Source organism: Musa acuminata, chromosome BXJ2-3 (genome assembly GCF_036884655.1).
Source record: "Musa acuminata AAA Group cultivar baxijiao chromosome BXJ2-3, Cavendish_Baxijiao_AAA, whole genome shotgun sequence".
NCBI classification, from domain to species: domain Eukaryota; kingdom Viridiplantae; phylum Streptophyta; class Magnoliopsida; order Zingiberales; family Musaceae; genus Musa; species Musa acuminata.
Window position 1 is genome coordinate 41,027,788 of NC_088340.1, and position 17,035 is coordinate 41,044,822.

A 17,035-nucleotide genomic window follows, 5' to 3' on the forward strand; every position below is an offset into this window, starting at 1 on the left:
TATTGCTAGCGAGGTTCGAGTGAAAACGCCTTCGACCACTGGGACTTGGCTGCTAAAGCCGGAGTAAGCGAAATCGCCGCCAAGAGCCGTCCTCCTTGAAGGGCAATCCTACTTTTCTTGGATCACTGGTACAAGGAACGCATCCCGCGTATCTGAGGCGTTCTGGAGGCGATTCCCGTCCGGAAGGTGGGTTTTACGGCCAATTCCTCTCTAACGCCTCGGATTTGGGGGGTGATTCCTGAGCGGCGATTTCTTTTGGGTGGAGTCCCTGGTTGAGATTGATGGGAAGGAAGATGGTCTGTTGAGGACCAGCGAACAGATCGTATTGCTTGCTTCCGCGACTTGATGTTCGTTGGTCTCGCCATCGGACGTTGGATTTGCAAAGGTAACCGATGAAGTATCAAACTTGTAGTCCTTGGTTTTAGGTTGTTGATCCGTTATGTGGTTTGACTAAGACTACATGGGATTAGACCGAGGGTTGAGTTTTTGCTGGCCCTCCAGATCCAGTAGTTTTAATTAAACTGCCTTTATCTGATGCCTTTATCTTGCAACTAATGCAATTGATATGCTTCCTTTTGATCCAGACTAAAAGAAGGTCAGGGCTTTCAATTTAAGAAGGCAAATTAAGATAGGACAGATGTTGAGAACTCAAACGTGGGCTTAGACGAGATGAGGGATGTTTGCGAAATTGATGAACCTATTGAAGGCCTGCTGGCGGCCATCATCACACAAATATGCCCACACAGGCTCTGATGTGGTTGGTTGGCAGGATGGGCTTCTCTGGTACAAGGACAGCGGGCAGCATGTTTACGGTGAGTTCTCCATGGCTGTGGTACAAGCTAACAACTTGCTTGAAGACCAGAGCCAGATCGAGTCAGGACCTTTGAGCTCACTTGAATTTGGACCATATGGGACTTTTGTTGGGGTTTATGATGGGCATGGTGGTCCAGAGACTTCCCGTTATGTCAATGATCATATCTTCCAGCCCCTAAAGAGTAAGTTCTTAACTTGCATTACTCAATCTCATTTTTAAACATTAATTATTGCTCAATTAATTGGTACTTCAGTCTTGCTTGGACAGGAAAATATGTTGCTCATTCAGAAGATAGTTATATCGCCATCATATGGATTTCTTATATGAATTTTTGTTGAAAACCTTGTATACAATTTTATGGCGATTAAATGGGTAGTTAGTTTCCTCAATTCCCAAGCAAGCTCTTATCTGGATTTACATAGAGGGTAACCAATGTTGTATTGTCTGTCAAGTAACTCAGCTGCAACTAGCTTTATCTGCTGTCTAGGATTGTTATAATGATGCCAATAACTAATTATATGAATAACGAAATTGTTTCTTTTTCAGTTGGGTTATGCTGCTTCTTGGAAGTCGTTAATCCATTTTTTCTTCTTCTTGCATTATGCTTTAAGTCATGAATATCTAATGCATCATATCTCAATTCTCTTCTCCTACCATCTATTAGAATCTTATTCTGATTTGCTGCTAGTTCTCAAGTTATTGTAATGCAGATGTATGCATGCATTTCAGTGGCATCATTTAATATCTTTAATATAGTTTGTACTTTGTAGTTATCAGGACCTATTTGATTGAAGTGGTTGTGTTGGCAGGATTTGCAACAGAGCAGCAGTTGATGTCGGCTGATGTAATACGAAAGGCATACCAAGCAACTGAGGAGGGATTTACCTCCCTGGTGACCAAACAATGGCCTGTAAAACCTCAGATTGCAGCTGTTGGCACGTGTTGTCTGGTTGGTGTAATCTGTGGTGGTATGCTACATATAGCTAATCTTGGGGACTCCCGTGTTGTTTTAGGGAGAGTTGTCAAAGCAACTGGAGAAGTTTTGGCTGTGCAATTGTCAGTTGAGCACAACGTAGGAATTGAGTCTGTGCAACGAGAGTTGCAGTCAATGCATCCCGATGATAAACAAATTGTTGTTATGAAGCATAATGTTTGGCGTGTGAAGGGCCTAATCCAGGTGCATATCATATTTGTGTGTGTATATATCTGCATATGCCATCTGTGGGTTTAATTTTCATACATAAGATAAATTATTTTCTTAAACATTACTTACTATCTATATATGCTTCACCCAAATTTTCACAAGAATATATATAATCAGTATAAGGGGACTTATTGGACACTTTAGTTGCGCTACGTGCGTGCAACCTACCAAGCATTACTTTGGTAAAAAACACACTTGGAATTTTCTCAATGGTCACTCCATGTGGCAATTTAGTTAGTTTTGCTTAGAGATTAAGTACATAAACATTTTAAGTAAGACAGTTTTCATGTTTCTCTGCCTAAGCTATGTTTCCATGAGAAAGGAATTAAGTGGAAACATGTGTTGTTACTTGTTAGGTGGTAGAGTCATAAATGCAATTCATATCTTCAAATTGAACTCCATGAAAAATAAGCTATTATGAAAACATGGAAAAAATTGTATGTAAGGTCAAAATATATTAATTAAACAACTGAAATTTTAAATTTAAACACTATGCACAATAACATTGACTTTCTTAATAAGAATTTCAAAGCTCACTATTGCTTTGATCATTTCAGAGCTTAAAAATGTACAAAGAGAGTAAGCCACTAAGAATGCTCATTAGTAATAAGTAATTCTGGTATTTCTTATATATCCTTCTTGTGAATTGTGATATTAAATTTTATTCAGAACCAATGGAGAGATGCATAACGATTGAAAATTTGAATTCATATCATTGTTATGGCTGGCTGACCCTCCCCAAATCTTGCTTTGGGCGGAAGCCTTGTGGATGGGGTTTTTCCTTATTTTAAGATAATATTTATATAGTATTGTCATCAGACTTTAATTCCATCATGGACTTAGAGGCAAATGTCTTGGTGATGAATTTTACATACAGGATTAGTATTTTTTTGCCATCATGTTTTACAATCTCTTTTGCCATGTTTTTTCTAGAACTCCATATTATTCTTTTGACATCTGATATAATATGATATTGCATACATTTTGCAGTCTTTGTTGCTAAAAGTTTTCTTCTACTCTTATTCCAAACTGATTATCTCAGTCCCTCTGCAACCACCTACTGGTGTTTGATTGAGCTTTTAGATTATTGGAGCTGCAGCATTTTATGTGGCATTGAGTTTGAACCATAATCTTATGATCTTATCTATATTTCCGGACATCATTTGCATTTTCTTTTATTGTGGGAGAGAGTGCTTTTCTTCTGACCGAAGAGTTCAGTATGAAGGATAACTTATCAAGTTACTCAAAAAGCTTTTCCGTTTTATCATTTTTTTTTTCTCATTTTAATGATTATAAAGGTTCCATCAATAGTTATGTCAGAGAAAATCTTATGCAGGTAGTAAGCTAATCTTTAAGAGTCAGGGGAGCCAACTGGAAAAATCTCCATGTGTTCACACACCATCTTTAAAATAAAGCTTAAAGAAGAAAAATTTTTGGCCTTTTTTTTTTACTTCCATGTACAAACACTTTCACATAGCTTTGAAGAATTTGTGGATTTTATATCCTTCTTTAAATAATATGCTGACTGAAAATTTGAATCACCCTATCATTCACAGAAGTTGTTCGCTGATGCAACTTAAAGCATCCTTTGACTAAAGACAGCCATGAAAATACTGTAGAAAATGTTACGGAATCACTTTCTTTTGGGACCTTTATTCAAGATGTTTGATTAGCATGGATTTACTTACATGTAATCTAGGACATCATAAAAAAATACCCGGTTGCACTTATTTTAGCAGTTTTCAATACTGATTTTCTACTACTATGAAGGGCATTATTCCTAGTGGAACTAAATTATCCTAGTCAAGTTTGCCTCTATCTAGTTCTGGTTATGCATTGCCACTTTACAGAGGCTTTTTCTGTTGGTTTAAGCTTGAGATAGAATAGTGTGATGAATAAATTTAACCTGCTTAGATGTGACAAATGATGTCAAAAAGCCTAATTATTCTAGGGTTTTATCTTTCAGTAGGATATAGGGAATTTATGTGGTAGAATGAAAGAATAACTGACTAATTTATACTTAGATAGCTGGCATAAGTCTTCTCAAGTTCTTGAGTATCGTAAGTAATAATGTTCAATTTATATGTTAGTGTTGCATTTAACAAGCACTTTGTTATTTTAGAAGAATTCTCCCTGACCTATCAACTAGAATAATTTTTTCCAATTAAAATATAAAAATCATCCAGGCATAGCCTCTGTAGGTTACTATGCCTTAAATCCTAAGCAGAGTTGGTTTCTATTTGTACTAAATGCTGAAAATATCTTAAGAAATCCCTAAACTATCAAGTAAAAGTATCTAGGTTGATCTGTAGCAATTTAATGCTTCCTTTCAGTTACCTTGGTTGCACCTCTGGATGAGCCCATGATATAATCTGATTTCGATGTCTATCCTAGAAGCCTCAGCAGGCCCCTAGATCAACCCAGAAAAATCTCAGCAGCTGCTTAAAATTTCAGCTTACAAGAAATTGATGTTGGAACTTCAGATTGTACCTGATCGACCTGTTCAACTTTCTTCAGAAGCTCTTCGACAGCTGGAAAGCACACCAAAGGGTGTATCACTTGAATATCTTATAGCCCCAAAGCTACATCATGGCCAGAGATCATTTCTTTTGCTGGATCAATACTATGGCTTCAACTGTTGATGATAATCGAGGGCAGTTGATGAAGACATATGCAGCAAATTTCTGACTTACCCAGATATTCCAAAAGTCTTCCACAAGTTGTGACGGTGAATGACAAGTTGAAAAAGATTTTGTTGGGTTCAAATTTCATCGAGTGAAGTGATTCCAAGATCTAAATGTTTTCTGGTCCCTACTGCGATAGAACACATCATGACGATTTTTTTCACCAACTTGTAGGCCCTAATTTGCAGCATTTTATTTTGCTTTAGCATGCATGAAGAAAAAGAAGGATGCAAGCTTAAAGATGTCAAAATACAGTTTGATCCTGGACACCTGGATATAGTGGATCCAAGTGAGTGAAAACATTTGCATTTTGGTCTAATCTCAGACCACTTGCATCTTTCTGGGGCTCAGCCAGGGTCTATTTGGTCCTAGGTCAGCCTTCCCAACAATGACAAGGGCACAACACAGGGCTGACATAGCTTGGTTTGGCCTTTGATAGCTTGGTGCAGCCTACAGCATGTCAGTCCAGCAGATTCTGCTCAAAGCACTCTAGTCCAGCTCTCTATGAGGCCTGTCGAGCTTGGGAGTGGGGTTTACAGCTCAATCCTAGTCAACTTACAGAAGGAAAGAACTTCATCATGTATTCTCATCCACTCTGTGTGATAGTAGGTCTAGAGTTTACTTAGTAATTTTCAAACATGTGTATGGTTCATTTAATCAGCTATTGTGGAGAGCCTTTGGTATCCAAGTTTGAGTCTTCTTGGTGGCTAAGAGTCCTAATATGTTTGTAATATAACTGATCCTGTGTGTTCAACCTTCATTTATGATATTATATTTAGCTGTTTTTCAATTTCTTTTGTTTCTTCATTCTGATCAAGAATACATGACTATTGCAGATCTCCAGGTCAATTGGTGATGTGTACCTAAAGAAGGCAGAATTTAATCGTGAACCATTGCATGTGAAATTTAGACTTCGTGAACCTTTCAAGAAGCCTATACTGAGCTCAGTGCCATCAATTACTGTACAACCACTACAACCTCAAGATCAGTTCCTTATATTTGCATCTGATGGCCTTTGGGAGCATCTTAATAATCAAGAAGCTGTTAATATTGTTCAAAAGAATTCTCACAGTGTGAGTTCTATATTCAATTCTTCGCATGTGGTATCGATAATTATGGTTTTGATTTCACAAAATTGTCTCATACTTTGTTGATCTGATCTTGGAATCCATATCTTTCCTAATTTCCAACTGGTATTGAGTACTCATTTTATAGAATGGGAGCATATGACAAACATGACATTTGCAATAAATAGCAAACAAAATAGTAGCATCTCTGTTCCATAGTGGTAGCCTTTTTTCTTTCCTTTTTTGCCTTTTTTGCTGCCTTTTCCTCCTTTTTTTTCACTCGCCTCTCTATTCTTTCTTCTTTTGAGGTCATTAAATGGCATAAACTTGGCCAATTGCTACTGAGTTCGGTCAGTTTTAGTTGATTTTGACCAAATTTTTGGTTATACAGCTAGAAATTGATCAAAAGTACATTGGTCTTTATTAAACTTGATAGAAATCGGGCTTATGCTATTGAAATAAGATGATTTCACAACCTGTATGTGGGAGGAATAAACAGACTGCTATAGCCTTAGCAACAACATTAAAACCCTGTGCCACTTCCGTCACCAGAGCACCTCTCTTTTAGGGGCTTGGGCAATCTATTAAGCAGTTGAATTTTCCAAAGTAAAGCAAAAGTCATCGTCTGAATTGGCTCTTCTTTGTGCAAGTGTTTTCAATGTATAGCTACTCTTGGGGACTCCAAATTTGGTATGGCTTTCTTTCACTTGGGAGTATGTTACTATATAGTGGTACAAATAATACTCAGGATAGGCGAAGTACATACATGGAGATGATTTTTGGAGACCTTGATGGTTAAATTTGGAGTGAATTATAGTATCAAGCTTCATAATTGATTGAGATGGGAATTGTAACAAAATATCAGGATGAATTTGTGAGAATTGGTATTTGGTACCATGATTCCAGGCATCTCATAGATTATCGATAGCCTAAAAGATTGTAGGCATACTGAGGTATCGACAGTCAATCTGTCTACTGCTTGCCACTTTTGGTGTGGCCAAAATTGTAGAATAACATCTTTCCCACTAGGAGGCCTTGCATACCCGAAGAACAAAGGTTAGCGGATCTCACACTAACCTGATGAATCTATATTAACTATTTCTTTTGCAAACAACACTAGCCCATTAACAAAGGGGGTATCCTCTGCTTTAGGTGAAAGCCAGTTAGTATGCTGATCTTGGCTGAGAAGAAGGGCTTTGCTTGGAATTGGCTTTGCCACTAAAGAAAATATAATGAAGTACGATGTGACGAATCTGAGTTCTGCTGGCCCTGAAATTTTCAGCTTCTCTGTATGATTGCTCCCTGCAATACTAATCGACACTGATTAGACCAATAACTTCATCACATTTAAGCTCATTTAGAAATTGAAGTTTGATATGGAGCCAATTATATTCTTCATTGTCTTGAAGATCAGAAGCGAAGCAACCAATATCCTTTAGAGGTTCAAGGCAATAGAATGATGCAGATGTATATTGCATTCCACTTATAGGAGTTATCATCATCATGTCGTGGATGGTTGATCAGTTTAGAGATGTACATGGGAGTTCCAAAACATGTTGAAGTTCAATCACCAAGGCAAGTCAATCTCAAAATTGAATGCATGGGAGGGCTTTTACAATAATGGAGATGACTATCATTGCTTGCTTGATTATGTGAGTCAGGTGTTGTTTGAGATCTCCATTCTTTGTCGTCACCATGTCAGGCCACTTTCACACATGACACAAAGTTAGGGATTATGATACATCGAGTGGGTAGTAGTCACGTGGACCCATATTACTACAAAAATGCGGAAATGGCTTGGGTTTTATAAATGAATTTGGTTAATTTAAAAGTGTGTTCCATCATCAGTCATGTTTAGCATATTGTAACTAGGGTTGGCCTTTAGTAGCCCTATAAAGTATAAATAAGTCTACCGAAACTCTTGTATATATTTCGTGGCTATTTTACAGTATAGTTTTTAGCAATAAAATATTTTAATAACTTCAACTAATCTTCTCATATAGGCCTTTCTCTATCTCCAAATAGAGAAACATCAGTTAGTAGTGGCTACTCTACACTTGACATCACATATGTAACACATGGAACTGAGAACCATGCCTATTTCAGACGCAGGATGCATGTGATTCTATGAAATGCTTATAGCTAATAGTTTAGAAATGACTGAAATTGCAAAATTCTTTTACAAAATTGACTCAGAGCTTCTCGTAGGCACCACAACTAGGATGCCTTTATGCATGTATATCTGATCAAAATTTTTAAAGATTGTCAGATGGATACCCAACACATTGACACATCTGAAAGTGGGGTTTGACGTTTGGTAACAATGTCTACAATGTATTGTTTACCATGAGTACTGGTTAGCAGTTTATTTCTATTGATTTAGATAATTGATTGTGGTACTTTTAATTATTGAATCGTCCATTGGACAAAAGTTCTATTAACATGCCTTTCAGTATAGCACATTGTTTGTATTTGTAGATAGTTGGGTCTGATTAATTCAAATCAATTAAACCTGCAGGGAAGTGCTCGAAGGCTTGTAAAAGCTGCCCTTCAAGAAGCAGCCAAGAAACGGGAAATGAGGTACTCTGATCTCAAGAAGATTGATCGTGGAGTACGTCGGCATTTCCACGATGACATAACTGTTATCGTCGTGTTCCTTGACTCCAATCTTGTTAGCAGAGCCAACTCACTCAGGGGCCCCTCTCTGTCAGTGAGAGGGGGTGGTATTAATGTGCCACACAAATCTCTTGCTCCTTGTACAACTCCAACAGAGGTCTGAGCCTCCCCGATGGATTCATCTCGGTTCATTAATCATATGTACTAAATTAAACCAGACCAACCTCCATGATCGAGCTCTCGATTACATAAGCAGAGATTAACTTCAGCAGATAATATGTCTGTCTTAACCTACGACATTGTACTATTTCTTACACACAGGATCATTACCCTAGCAGTATGCTTATTTCGGGCATCAGCAGTGGACCTCCAGCGCAATGGCATTCACTCTGAATAATTTTCCTTATCATGGACCTCATGCCTCTTTCTTTGATCCACTTGGTCTTCAGAATATGCCAGAACAGGGCCTTTCCTGGTGATCGAACTCCTTGATGTTGTCACTAACCGATAACTGCTAGCAGAGCAGAATCTCGAGTAACTTATCCTTCATCCATCAGGACGGATCTGAGGTGTCCAGTGAGGTGATTTCTTACTGCACACATGGATTGGTTATATGTCATGAGAAACAGGTGCATGTGTTGTCTGAACTGCAGCTGAATTGTTTTTCATCTATATATAAGAAAAACATGGGGAGGTGATATGAACAAGTAAAGAACCATGTATTTCAAGTGTTCCTGTGTTTACATATAAACTAACTATGCTATCATTCTTCATATAGCTTGGAAACCTTATGGTAGGAGGAATCTCTTGAGTGCCCACCTTTGTTCTAGTGCTAGACTAAGAATTGATTTGCACTACTAGTGTTATGTTTCATTTTTAATGCCAGCAAAAGTTTCATATAGAAATAGTTGAGATTTTATGTTGTTGTTATACTATTATGTTTCATTAAATTTATCTTTTATTTGTTCAATCATTTAAGCTTACAATATATTTATGTGAATCAATCCTATAATTGCCTGCCAACTCACGAAATCACCTCTTGCCAAGTTCCTACAGAAGCATGAGTTCTAATACATCCTCTTTTGGATACCATCAATCGAGGTCTCTTTGAGCCTTACGGTGGGCATCATCCGGTAAGGTCTACAATAGTCTTCAGTGATACGAGATCTTCGAGTGATGAGGAATCGTCCGTTTTGACTGGAGAGCATCAACATCCTGCAGAAATAGGTGCCTTAATCGATCATTAATAAAAGATAAATTCTCTCTTAATCTTCGAGTGTTTTCTCTTAGTTCTCTACAGTGACCCATTAATGTCATTTAGGGCAAGGTAGAAGGTGCCAAGACGTTTTGTCTGCAGCAACAAAGTCTCAAGAGGTTGCAATTTTCACAGGAACTAAAGATCAAAAGATGCAGTTTAAGACCACGGTAAGATACCTGCTCTTTAGCAGAGGCAAAGATCTCAACAAGCACCAATCACCGAATGAAAGAGAGATCACCCTGTAGGACTCGAAGATAGAAATCACATCAACTTGTTTGCAGTACTGAGAAGAGAAATGGAAGCATGAAAGACAAAATTGAGAGAAACGACAAAGAGTGAACTGATTGATAGTCCTGGCAAGTGAGACAACAGACCAAATTAACAAGGAAGACAACACATTGGAGATAACATTAATTACATAGCATAAATATCATTGCTAACTGAACAGTGGAAACCCCCTTGTAGTGTATGTGTATAGCTATCTCTTTACAAAAGAAAGAGCAGATATTGAAGCAAGATATGCAAGTTGACTTACATGATTTTGGGTATTGCTAAAACAATCTTCTAAAACTTCCTATTAAGCATTTTAACTTGTCTAATTCAAATCGAGGCTCATGATCTTGAAAAGAGTTGGCTTTGTTCCAGCAGTTCATTTGGGGAACAAGATTTTTGCATCCACTAGGTAATTGACTTCGTCCCAACTCCTGTTGTTTTCATGGCCAATTGTTGAAATGGGTATAGTAGTCCATGTCATTATCGTCGATATCAATGTCATCATCGCCATCACCAAAGCTGACATCATCATCATCATCACTGTCATGATCATCATCATTGTCATCATCGTCGTTGTCATTATCACAGTCATATTCATCATCATAGTCGAATTCAGAATCCAACCGATTTGTCATCAGAAACTTCCCATGAAAAAAAAAAGTGACATTAGATGTTTGTGAGAAAGCAACAGTAATTTTGTGTAACTGAAAAAGGAAGTGCACTTGTGAATAGAAAAGTAATAAAAATCTTTTCTGAGCAGATATGTTACTCTGTTCCTAAACTAATAATAAATAGAATAGCATGGAAATGATGCCTCATTGGGGATGAAAATTGCCAAAACCTAAAATGACTTTTTAGCATTCAAGTCTATGTCATGTATTCTAAATAAATAACCTTGGTTGTTTCAAATTTCAATAAGGTGATTTTGAATGTTCTTGAGACCAAATCGCATCAAATCCAATATATTTATGATCCTAAGATTCGGATTGGTTAAGGATAACTGAGAACACAAGTCAGCTTAAGCAGACACAAAGTACTAGGATATTCATGATACGTACCTCATCCAGATTTATGGTTTGGGCAGGTTCCTTTGTGTTAGGAACCCAGATTTTTATGTCATTTTCCATTCCACTACTTGCAATCATGGTGGTATAAGGGTGAGATTCAATACAATTCACCACATACTTGTCTCCTTCCATTGCACGCAAGAGTTCCCCATCTTTCTTCCTCCAAATAAATATGCGTCCACAATCAGACCCACTAACCACATACTCACAATTAGGCCCAAAGAAGCTGACACCCTTTACTGTGTTTCTGTTGCGGTGCCCTTTGTAGACCCTAAGTCCAGGCCTCACATTTGTATCAATAGGAGATAGAGATGTTGCATCTACATCAGACTTATCATCTGAATCACTATCCAACTCTAAGAATGCAGCAACAGGATTTGAGCCCAGACCTTGATCCTTCGGAAACAGATAGATGAACTCGTTGATATAAGATGCTAGCAGCTCACTGGTGTCTGAGTATGCCAAGCCTGTTATGCCTTCTGTATGATCAATCAGATGTGGAGGACAGAAGCAATCATATGGATAACCGTAATTTGTTGACCCATCCCATTTATACTTGCGAATGTCATAAACACGAGCATAGTCATCAGCTCCAGCAACTGCAAAAAAGTTGGGATTTCTTGGATCTATCGCAATAGCATTTAGATTAACAAGTGACATATAAGCTATGCTGCTTGTAAAAGATCTGCATATGAAGAGCTTTGTTGAACTTTTGGATCTCAGGTCGAACTAGGAGGAAGAAACTGTGTCAGGAACATGCAAGATGGCATATTGGTAAAAGTTGCAAGCAAGAAGAGACCAATTGAAAACTCACGTGCCGAACCAGGCCATCTTCACCGCAGCTAAAAAAAACATGAGGACTTCCAGGCTCGATAGCCACCTTATGGACTGCACCATCATGTTCAGCTAGCAATTTTACAGCTACTTGTCCACCTTCACGTAACTGGGCAAGTCTCACCTGATGACATTAATTAAGGCCAAAGAGATATTATATCTGCAAATAAAAAAGAGAACATTAAAGAGGGAACAACACTAAAAGAAAGCAACTTATGAAAGCATATACCTCTCCATCAGCAGCAGATGTAACAATAGTCCGGTCGCTAGAGTAAGGCATGAAGCGTGCTTGGAAAACATTGTTTTTGTGGCCAGAGTTGAATGAAATCCTAACAGTTCCAACAGCCCAATCCCATAGTATTACTGTTCTATCATCTGATCCTGATACAAGAATGTTCCCATCTGCGTTTAAGCTCACAGTATTCACACAACCTTCATGCTTGTTTAGCTTTCTGTCAATTCCCAAATGCAAAACAAGATCCTGTCAACAAAAAGGTTTAATTTTTTTTTGAAAATCTAGAATATCACAAGCAATATGCATAATATTTCAATCAAATTCAGCCATGAAACTAAATAAGCTTAAACTTTTTTTAAAAAATGAAGGTTCCAGAAGAAATTGGAGCAGCTATGCTACTGCATATGATCTTTCCTCTACTTTTCCTAATTCTTGCTGAATTCTCCAACTGTAGTGCTCCTTCTATTACCCATATAATTCACCAATTCAAGCCCTGTGTCATTTTCTGCCATTTTTATGTTTAAACAATAGTCTCTATAATATCTTTGTCAAATTGATTCCCTGATATATGGACAGAAGACAGAAAAACTCAGAAGTGTTGCAAATCTTGCATGAGTCTACGGAGACGAGATTAGAAAAAGCATAGAATGCTAGTAAATTCATCCTGCACCTCCCATGCAAACTATCAGTGAAAGATCATAAGCACCTCCTTTACGTTTCATACACACAAAAAATACAAATCGAGACACACCCACTAGATCTCTACCAGAGTGATCATCTTGCACCACTGCTTACAAGTACCACCATCAACTTATAGTACTTCCTGCTAAGAATTCAAATTTCAGTGCATTACCAGTATCGGACAGTGTCCAGACAAGTATATTACCGAGTACATATATACTACTGGTCGGTTCCAATTGAAACCAGTCGAACCACTACAAGTAGAGAGGGACATATACACCAGGAAGTGATAAGGCAAATGGGTACAACAGCAGCAACAGCAGGGAGGAGGAGGCCACTTCGAGGAGGAGGTTGAGGAAGCCGATGGGGAGTAGGTGGAGGAAGCAAAGGAGAATGATGCACCGACATAGATAATGCAAAGATAAATGACAACTAAAAAAGTCATGGCAGGACTACCTAGCTAATAAAAAATGGCCTGAACTAGAGCTTCAAACTGAGAAACAAAAAAAAGAGCAAGATTCGATTACAACAGCTACTACAATAAAAAAAGGTATGGAAGGAAAAAGGTTTTTGCAAAACCTAACATGGCAATTGAGGGACTATTAGCTTATGTCCTTGAATATGTTAGGAGGCATGGCAAAAAAACCAAGCAAATGGTCATAAAAAAAAGAAAAAAGCAAGTCACTTCCAAGGTGGACAAACCAACTGCACAGGATTCCCATCAATTGCAGGGTTCTAGAAACATCAATGTACTGCCTAAGGAGGTTGTTCTCACAACAGGAACCCTGAGTCTCTATATCGCAAAGGAAAAACATTACCATGAAACTAAGGTGCACCCTAGTTCCCTTTGATATACTGTAGTCAAACTTTAGCATGGCTTTCAAGTCACATCTTGTAAAATCGATGCATACAGGTCATATTCCAGACATATATTGGTTTTCGGTTCAAGTTCAAGTTCAACATTTAAATCTCTCTCTCTTTCTCTCTCTCTCCAAAGAGAAAATTCAGGGTCTAATTTTTAATTAGAAAAATCTAGTGCAAAATCCTCCCTTTTCTCCATTAATATGTCATCTATTTTCTAAACGGTATACTGCCATTTTAAGAGTTTGAAACACAAAGCTAAACCTATAACTTCAACCTTTATCAGCTTCAAGCTAATTAGAAATTAGGCCAAGAATACTGCAACAGCCTTCAAACGTCAAGGTTGTCGTAAACAGAGGACCAACACATCGCTTAAATTTCAACTATATTGAAGTCACTTGGTTGTCATGTAAACTTTGTTCTAGTGTACCTTCACAATTTTCCTCAATGAAGAATAGTTCCTTCATAAATAATGAAGAGAGCCTATCCGCTGTCCATACTCTGATCAATAAACTGGCCACTTCTAAAAGTTACGAGAAGTTTTCTCACCCGAAAAATGAATCTACAAGTTCACATAAAACCTTATGATGAAAGGATCAGTTGTGCTGAAACCGATTAAACAATTGAGAGTAGGGTTCCAAGATGAAGTAATGATCAAAGCTTCAATTGAAACACCCTACAAAATGGAACTATTGAACACAACCAAACCAATAGGGACGCACCTCGGAAGCCCCAGCGCGATGGGCGAAAGTTCTCGGCGAGAGGAACCCAACCTCGCGCTGGCATAGGTTGAGAATCCCACTGTTGCAGCTCCTCTTCCGCTTGCCCGAGGTAGCCATCCTGAACCCTCAAACGCGATTCTCGAGTAAAAAACTCCCCACAGGTGGTCTTCCTTCGCGAAACTATCACCGCCTCGCGTCCGACAACAGCGAGGAGGGGAGGGGAGGGGGCCAAGAGACGCGATGCGAAGGCGATGGAGGACTACCCAAAGATCTCGCCACGGAACGAAACGACGGCGAGGGATTTCACGGCGACGAGGATGACGACGCGGTGCGGTGTCGATGGTGCGCTCCGCTCGATCTATCACACCACGCGTATGTCTTTACCTGCGGTGCACGTGCAGAGTCCATTTAATAAGAGTTTTCTCTCGCAACATAAAAAAGCTGCAATTTTCTAATAACTCCTTATTTTGTTCATTTTATGGATCAGCCGATCAACGCCTCCTTTTATACATTTCCATCGGCTCATTGGTTGCCGATGCGAACCGCTCCACTCGATCTACCCCCAATTCTAAACGATTCGAAGCCGCCGCCCGTCTCCTCTCCCCGTGCCCTAATCCTTCTCCGTGCACCGCCTCTCCCCATCGTCGCTGTTGCTGCTGGGACGCTGTCAAAGGCGTCTCCATCGAAGCACCTCCGGCGTCGGAAGGTAAGACCAATTCATTTGTTGTGGTTCCATGGTGGATAATCTCGGGAATAACGAAAGCACGGAGAGTTGTACGGACTCGGTTATCAGCTGTCTGCCTCGAGAAGGAATGGAATTCGACTCCGAACAGGACGCTCACGAATTCTACACTCAGTATGGATGGAAGACTGGATTCAGTATCCGAAGAGAGTATGGGAATAGATCGAGGAAGACTGACCAGATAACGTCTAGAAAATTCACTTGTTCTAAGGAGGGGTTTCGAGGCCCCGACAAACGGCAGGAAAAGGTAAGGCACCCGAAGAGTCCTCGTCCTGAGACCAGGACTGGTTGCCTTGCGCACATGACCATTAAGCTCAGCAAGACGAATGGAAAATATCTGATCTGCAGCTTCGAAGCTGAACACAATCACCCTCTCCACATCCCTTCGTGTTCTTACTTGATACGGTCGAATCCGAAAATTTCGGAAGCACAGGGCTCGGAGGTTCTTTTAGCTAATGATTACAGCTTATGCAAGCAAGACCACAGGAATCACCTTTCCACTAAACGACAGCGAGACATGAAGTATGGAGAAGCTGGAAGCTTACTTAAGTACTTCCAAACTCAGTTGATGGAAAATCCTTCGTTCTATTATGCAGTGCAATTAGATGCAGATGAAAAGATAGCTAATGTTTTTTGGACAGATCCGAGAATGATAATTAATTATTGTCATTTTGGTGATGTTGTCTCATTCGAAACAAAGTTTCGGAGCAACAAAGAACTCCGTCCCTTTGCATCATTTGTGGGTTTTAATCATCATAGAGAGACCATCGTGTTTGGAGCAGCACTTTTGTATGATGAAACTACAGCGTCTTTCCAGTGGTTGTTTGAGACTTTCCTTGAGGCAATGTCGGGCAAGAAACCCAAAACCATGTTCACCGATCAGGATGATGCCATATCAAAAGCAGTCTCTCTAGTTATGCCAGAAACATACCATCAGTTTTGTATTTCACACATGAAACAAAATGCAGGTAAAAATCTTAGTCAGTTGTTTAAAGGTGACTGTGATTTTAAGAAAGAATTCAAAGCTTGTATCAGTCAATATGAGGAAGTGAACGAGTTCCTACATGCATGGGATGCAATGCTTGATAAGTATAGCATTCATGACAACAGTTGGTTGCAAAAAATATTTGAAGTGAAAGAGAAATGGGCCAGACCATACATAAAGTACAGCTTTTCAGCTGGAATTAGGAGTTCAAATTTGAGTGAGAGTTTGAACTCTAGCTTGAGAAACTATCTCAAGTCTGATATGGACTTGGTGCAGTTTTTTAGGCATTTTGAACGGGTGTTTAATGATAATTGGTATAAGGAATTGGAGTCCGAATACAATTCGAGGGAAAAGCTGCCGAAGTTTAAGATTAAGGCTCCCATGCTGATGCAAACTGCAGTAATTTACACCAATAATATTTTTCAGTTGTTCCAGTCTGAGTATGAGGAATTCCAATCGGCTTACATCACATACCGCAACGAGAGTGGCCCAACTCATGAATACTTGGTTGCAATTTGTGATCAACCCACAGTGTACAAAGTCATTGGGGACCCTTTGGAGCAAAGTGTGTCATGTACCTGCAGGAAGTTTGAGACACATGGATACTTATGTAGCCATGCTGTGAAAGTTCTTGATGCTATGGACATCAAGTACCTGCCAAGCAAGTATATCTCAAGACGATGGTCAAAGGATGCATGGGATGAGAGCATGAAGGACCAAGATGGTAAGAATATCCAACTTACCACAAAGATGAAAGCTTCAATGCATTATCGATACTTGTGCCCCAAGTATGTTAGGCTTGTTGCTCGAGCATCAGAATGTGAGGAAGCTTATAAGTTTTTGGACAAATGTTCAGCTGACTTGAGCATGAAAGTTGAAGAAATCATACAAAAGGGAAAAGACATAAACGAAGCTGCTTTTGAGACTCGTGATCCTTTATCTTTGTCAACTTCATACCAAAAGGATGAATCAGTAAAAGATTTTGAGAGTTC

The 17,035-nt window shown here is 39.0% G+C and overlaps 2 protein-coding genes across 4 annotated transcripts; one reads left to right on the forward strand and one right to left on the reverse strand.

Annotated features, from left to right (window-relative positions):
• Positions 1–9,158, forward strand: LOC103978709 (probable protein phosphatase 2C 60). The gene is made up of 5 exons (XM_009394601.3): positions 1–385; positions 585–995; positions 1,624–1,991; positions 5,539–5,775; positions 8,288–9,158. Exons 2-5 carry the CDS (start codon positions 677–679, stop codon positions 8,546–8,548), a joined length of 1,185 nt encoding a protein of 394 aa, XP_009392876.2. The 5' UTR covers positions 1–385; positions 585–676; the 3' UTR covers positions 8,549–9,158.
• An 883-nt stretch (positions 9,159–10,041) lies between these two features.
• Positions 10,042–15,450, reverse strand: LOC103978708 (uncharacterized). 3 transcript variants are annotated; one of them, XM_065101043.1, is made up of 7 exons: positions 15,260–15,450; positions 14,827–15,163; positions 14,317–14,700; positions 12,047–12,298; positions 11,798–11,941; positions 10,975–11,712; positions 10,042–10,557 (listed from the first exon to the last, which is right to left on the reverse strand). In XM_065101043.1, the coding sequence occupies exons 3-7, from the start codon at positions 14,431–14,433 to the stop codon at positions 10,357–10,359; spliced, it is 1,452 nt and encodes a 483-aa protein (XP_064957115.1). In that variant the 5' UTR covers positions 14,434–14,700; positions 14,827–15,163; positions 15,260–15,450; the 3' UTR covers positions 10,042–10,356. The 3 variants fall into 3 exon arrangements, with proteins under 3 accessions (XP_064957115.1, XP_009392875.2, XP_064957114.1); XM_009394600.3 differs by having other exon boundaries at positions 14,317–15,163; XM_065101042.1 differs by having other exon boundaries at positions 14,317–15,163; positions 15,237–15,450.
• Between the last annotated feature and the right edge of the window lie 1,585 nt (positions 15,451–17,035).

What these genes read in the sequence shown, in the direction of transcription:
- LOC103978708 (XM_065101043.1), bottom strand. Translation starts at nt 14,433, where the DNA reads ATGGCTACCTCGGGCAAGCGGAAGAGGAGCTGCAACAGTGGGATTCTC. An exon ending in CATCTGCTGCTGATGGAGAG is followed by an intron (nt 11,942 to 12,046) that starts GTATATGCTTTC and finishes TAATGTCATCAG; the next exon opens with GTGAGACTTGCCCAGTTACG. An exon ending in AAGATGGCCTGGTTCGGCAC is followed by an intron (nt 11,713 to 11,797) that starts GTGAGTTTTCAA and finishes TCTTCCTCCTAG; the next exon opens with TTCGACCTGAGATCCAAAAG.
- LOC103978709 (XM_009394601.3), top strand. Translation starts at nt 677, where the DNA reads ATGTTTGCGAAATTGATGAACCTATTGAAGGCCTGCTGGCGGCCATCA. An exon ending in TATCTTCCAGCCCCTAAAGA is followed by an intron (nt 996 to 1,623) that starts GTAAGTTCTTAA and finishes TTGTGTTGGCAG; the next exon opens with GATTTGCAACAGAGCAGCAG. An exon ending in GTGTGAAGGGCCTAATCCAG is followed by an intron (nt 1,992 to 5,538) that starts GTGCATATCATA and finishes TGACTATTGCAG; the next exon opens with ATCTCCAGGTCAATTGGTGA.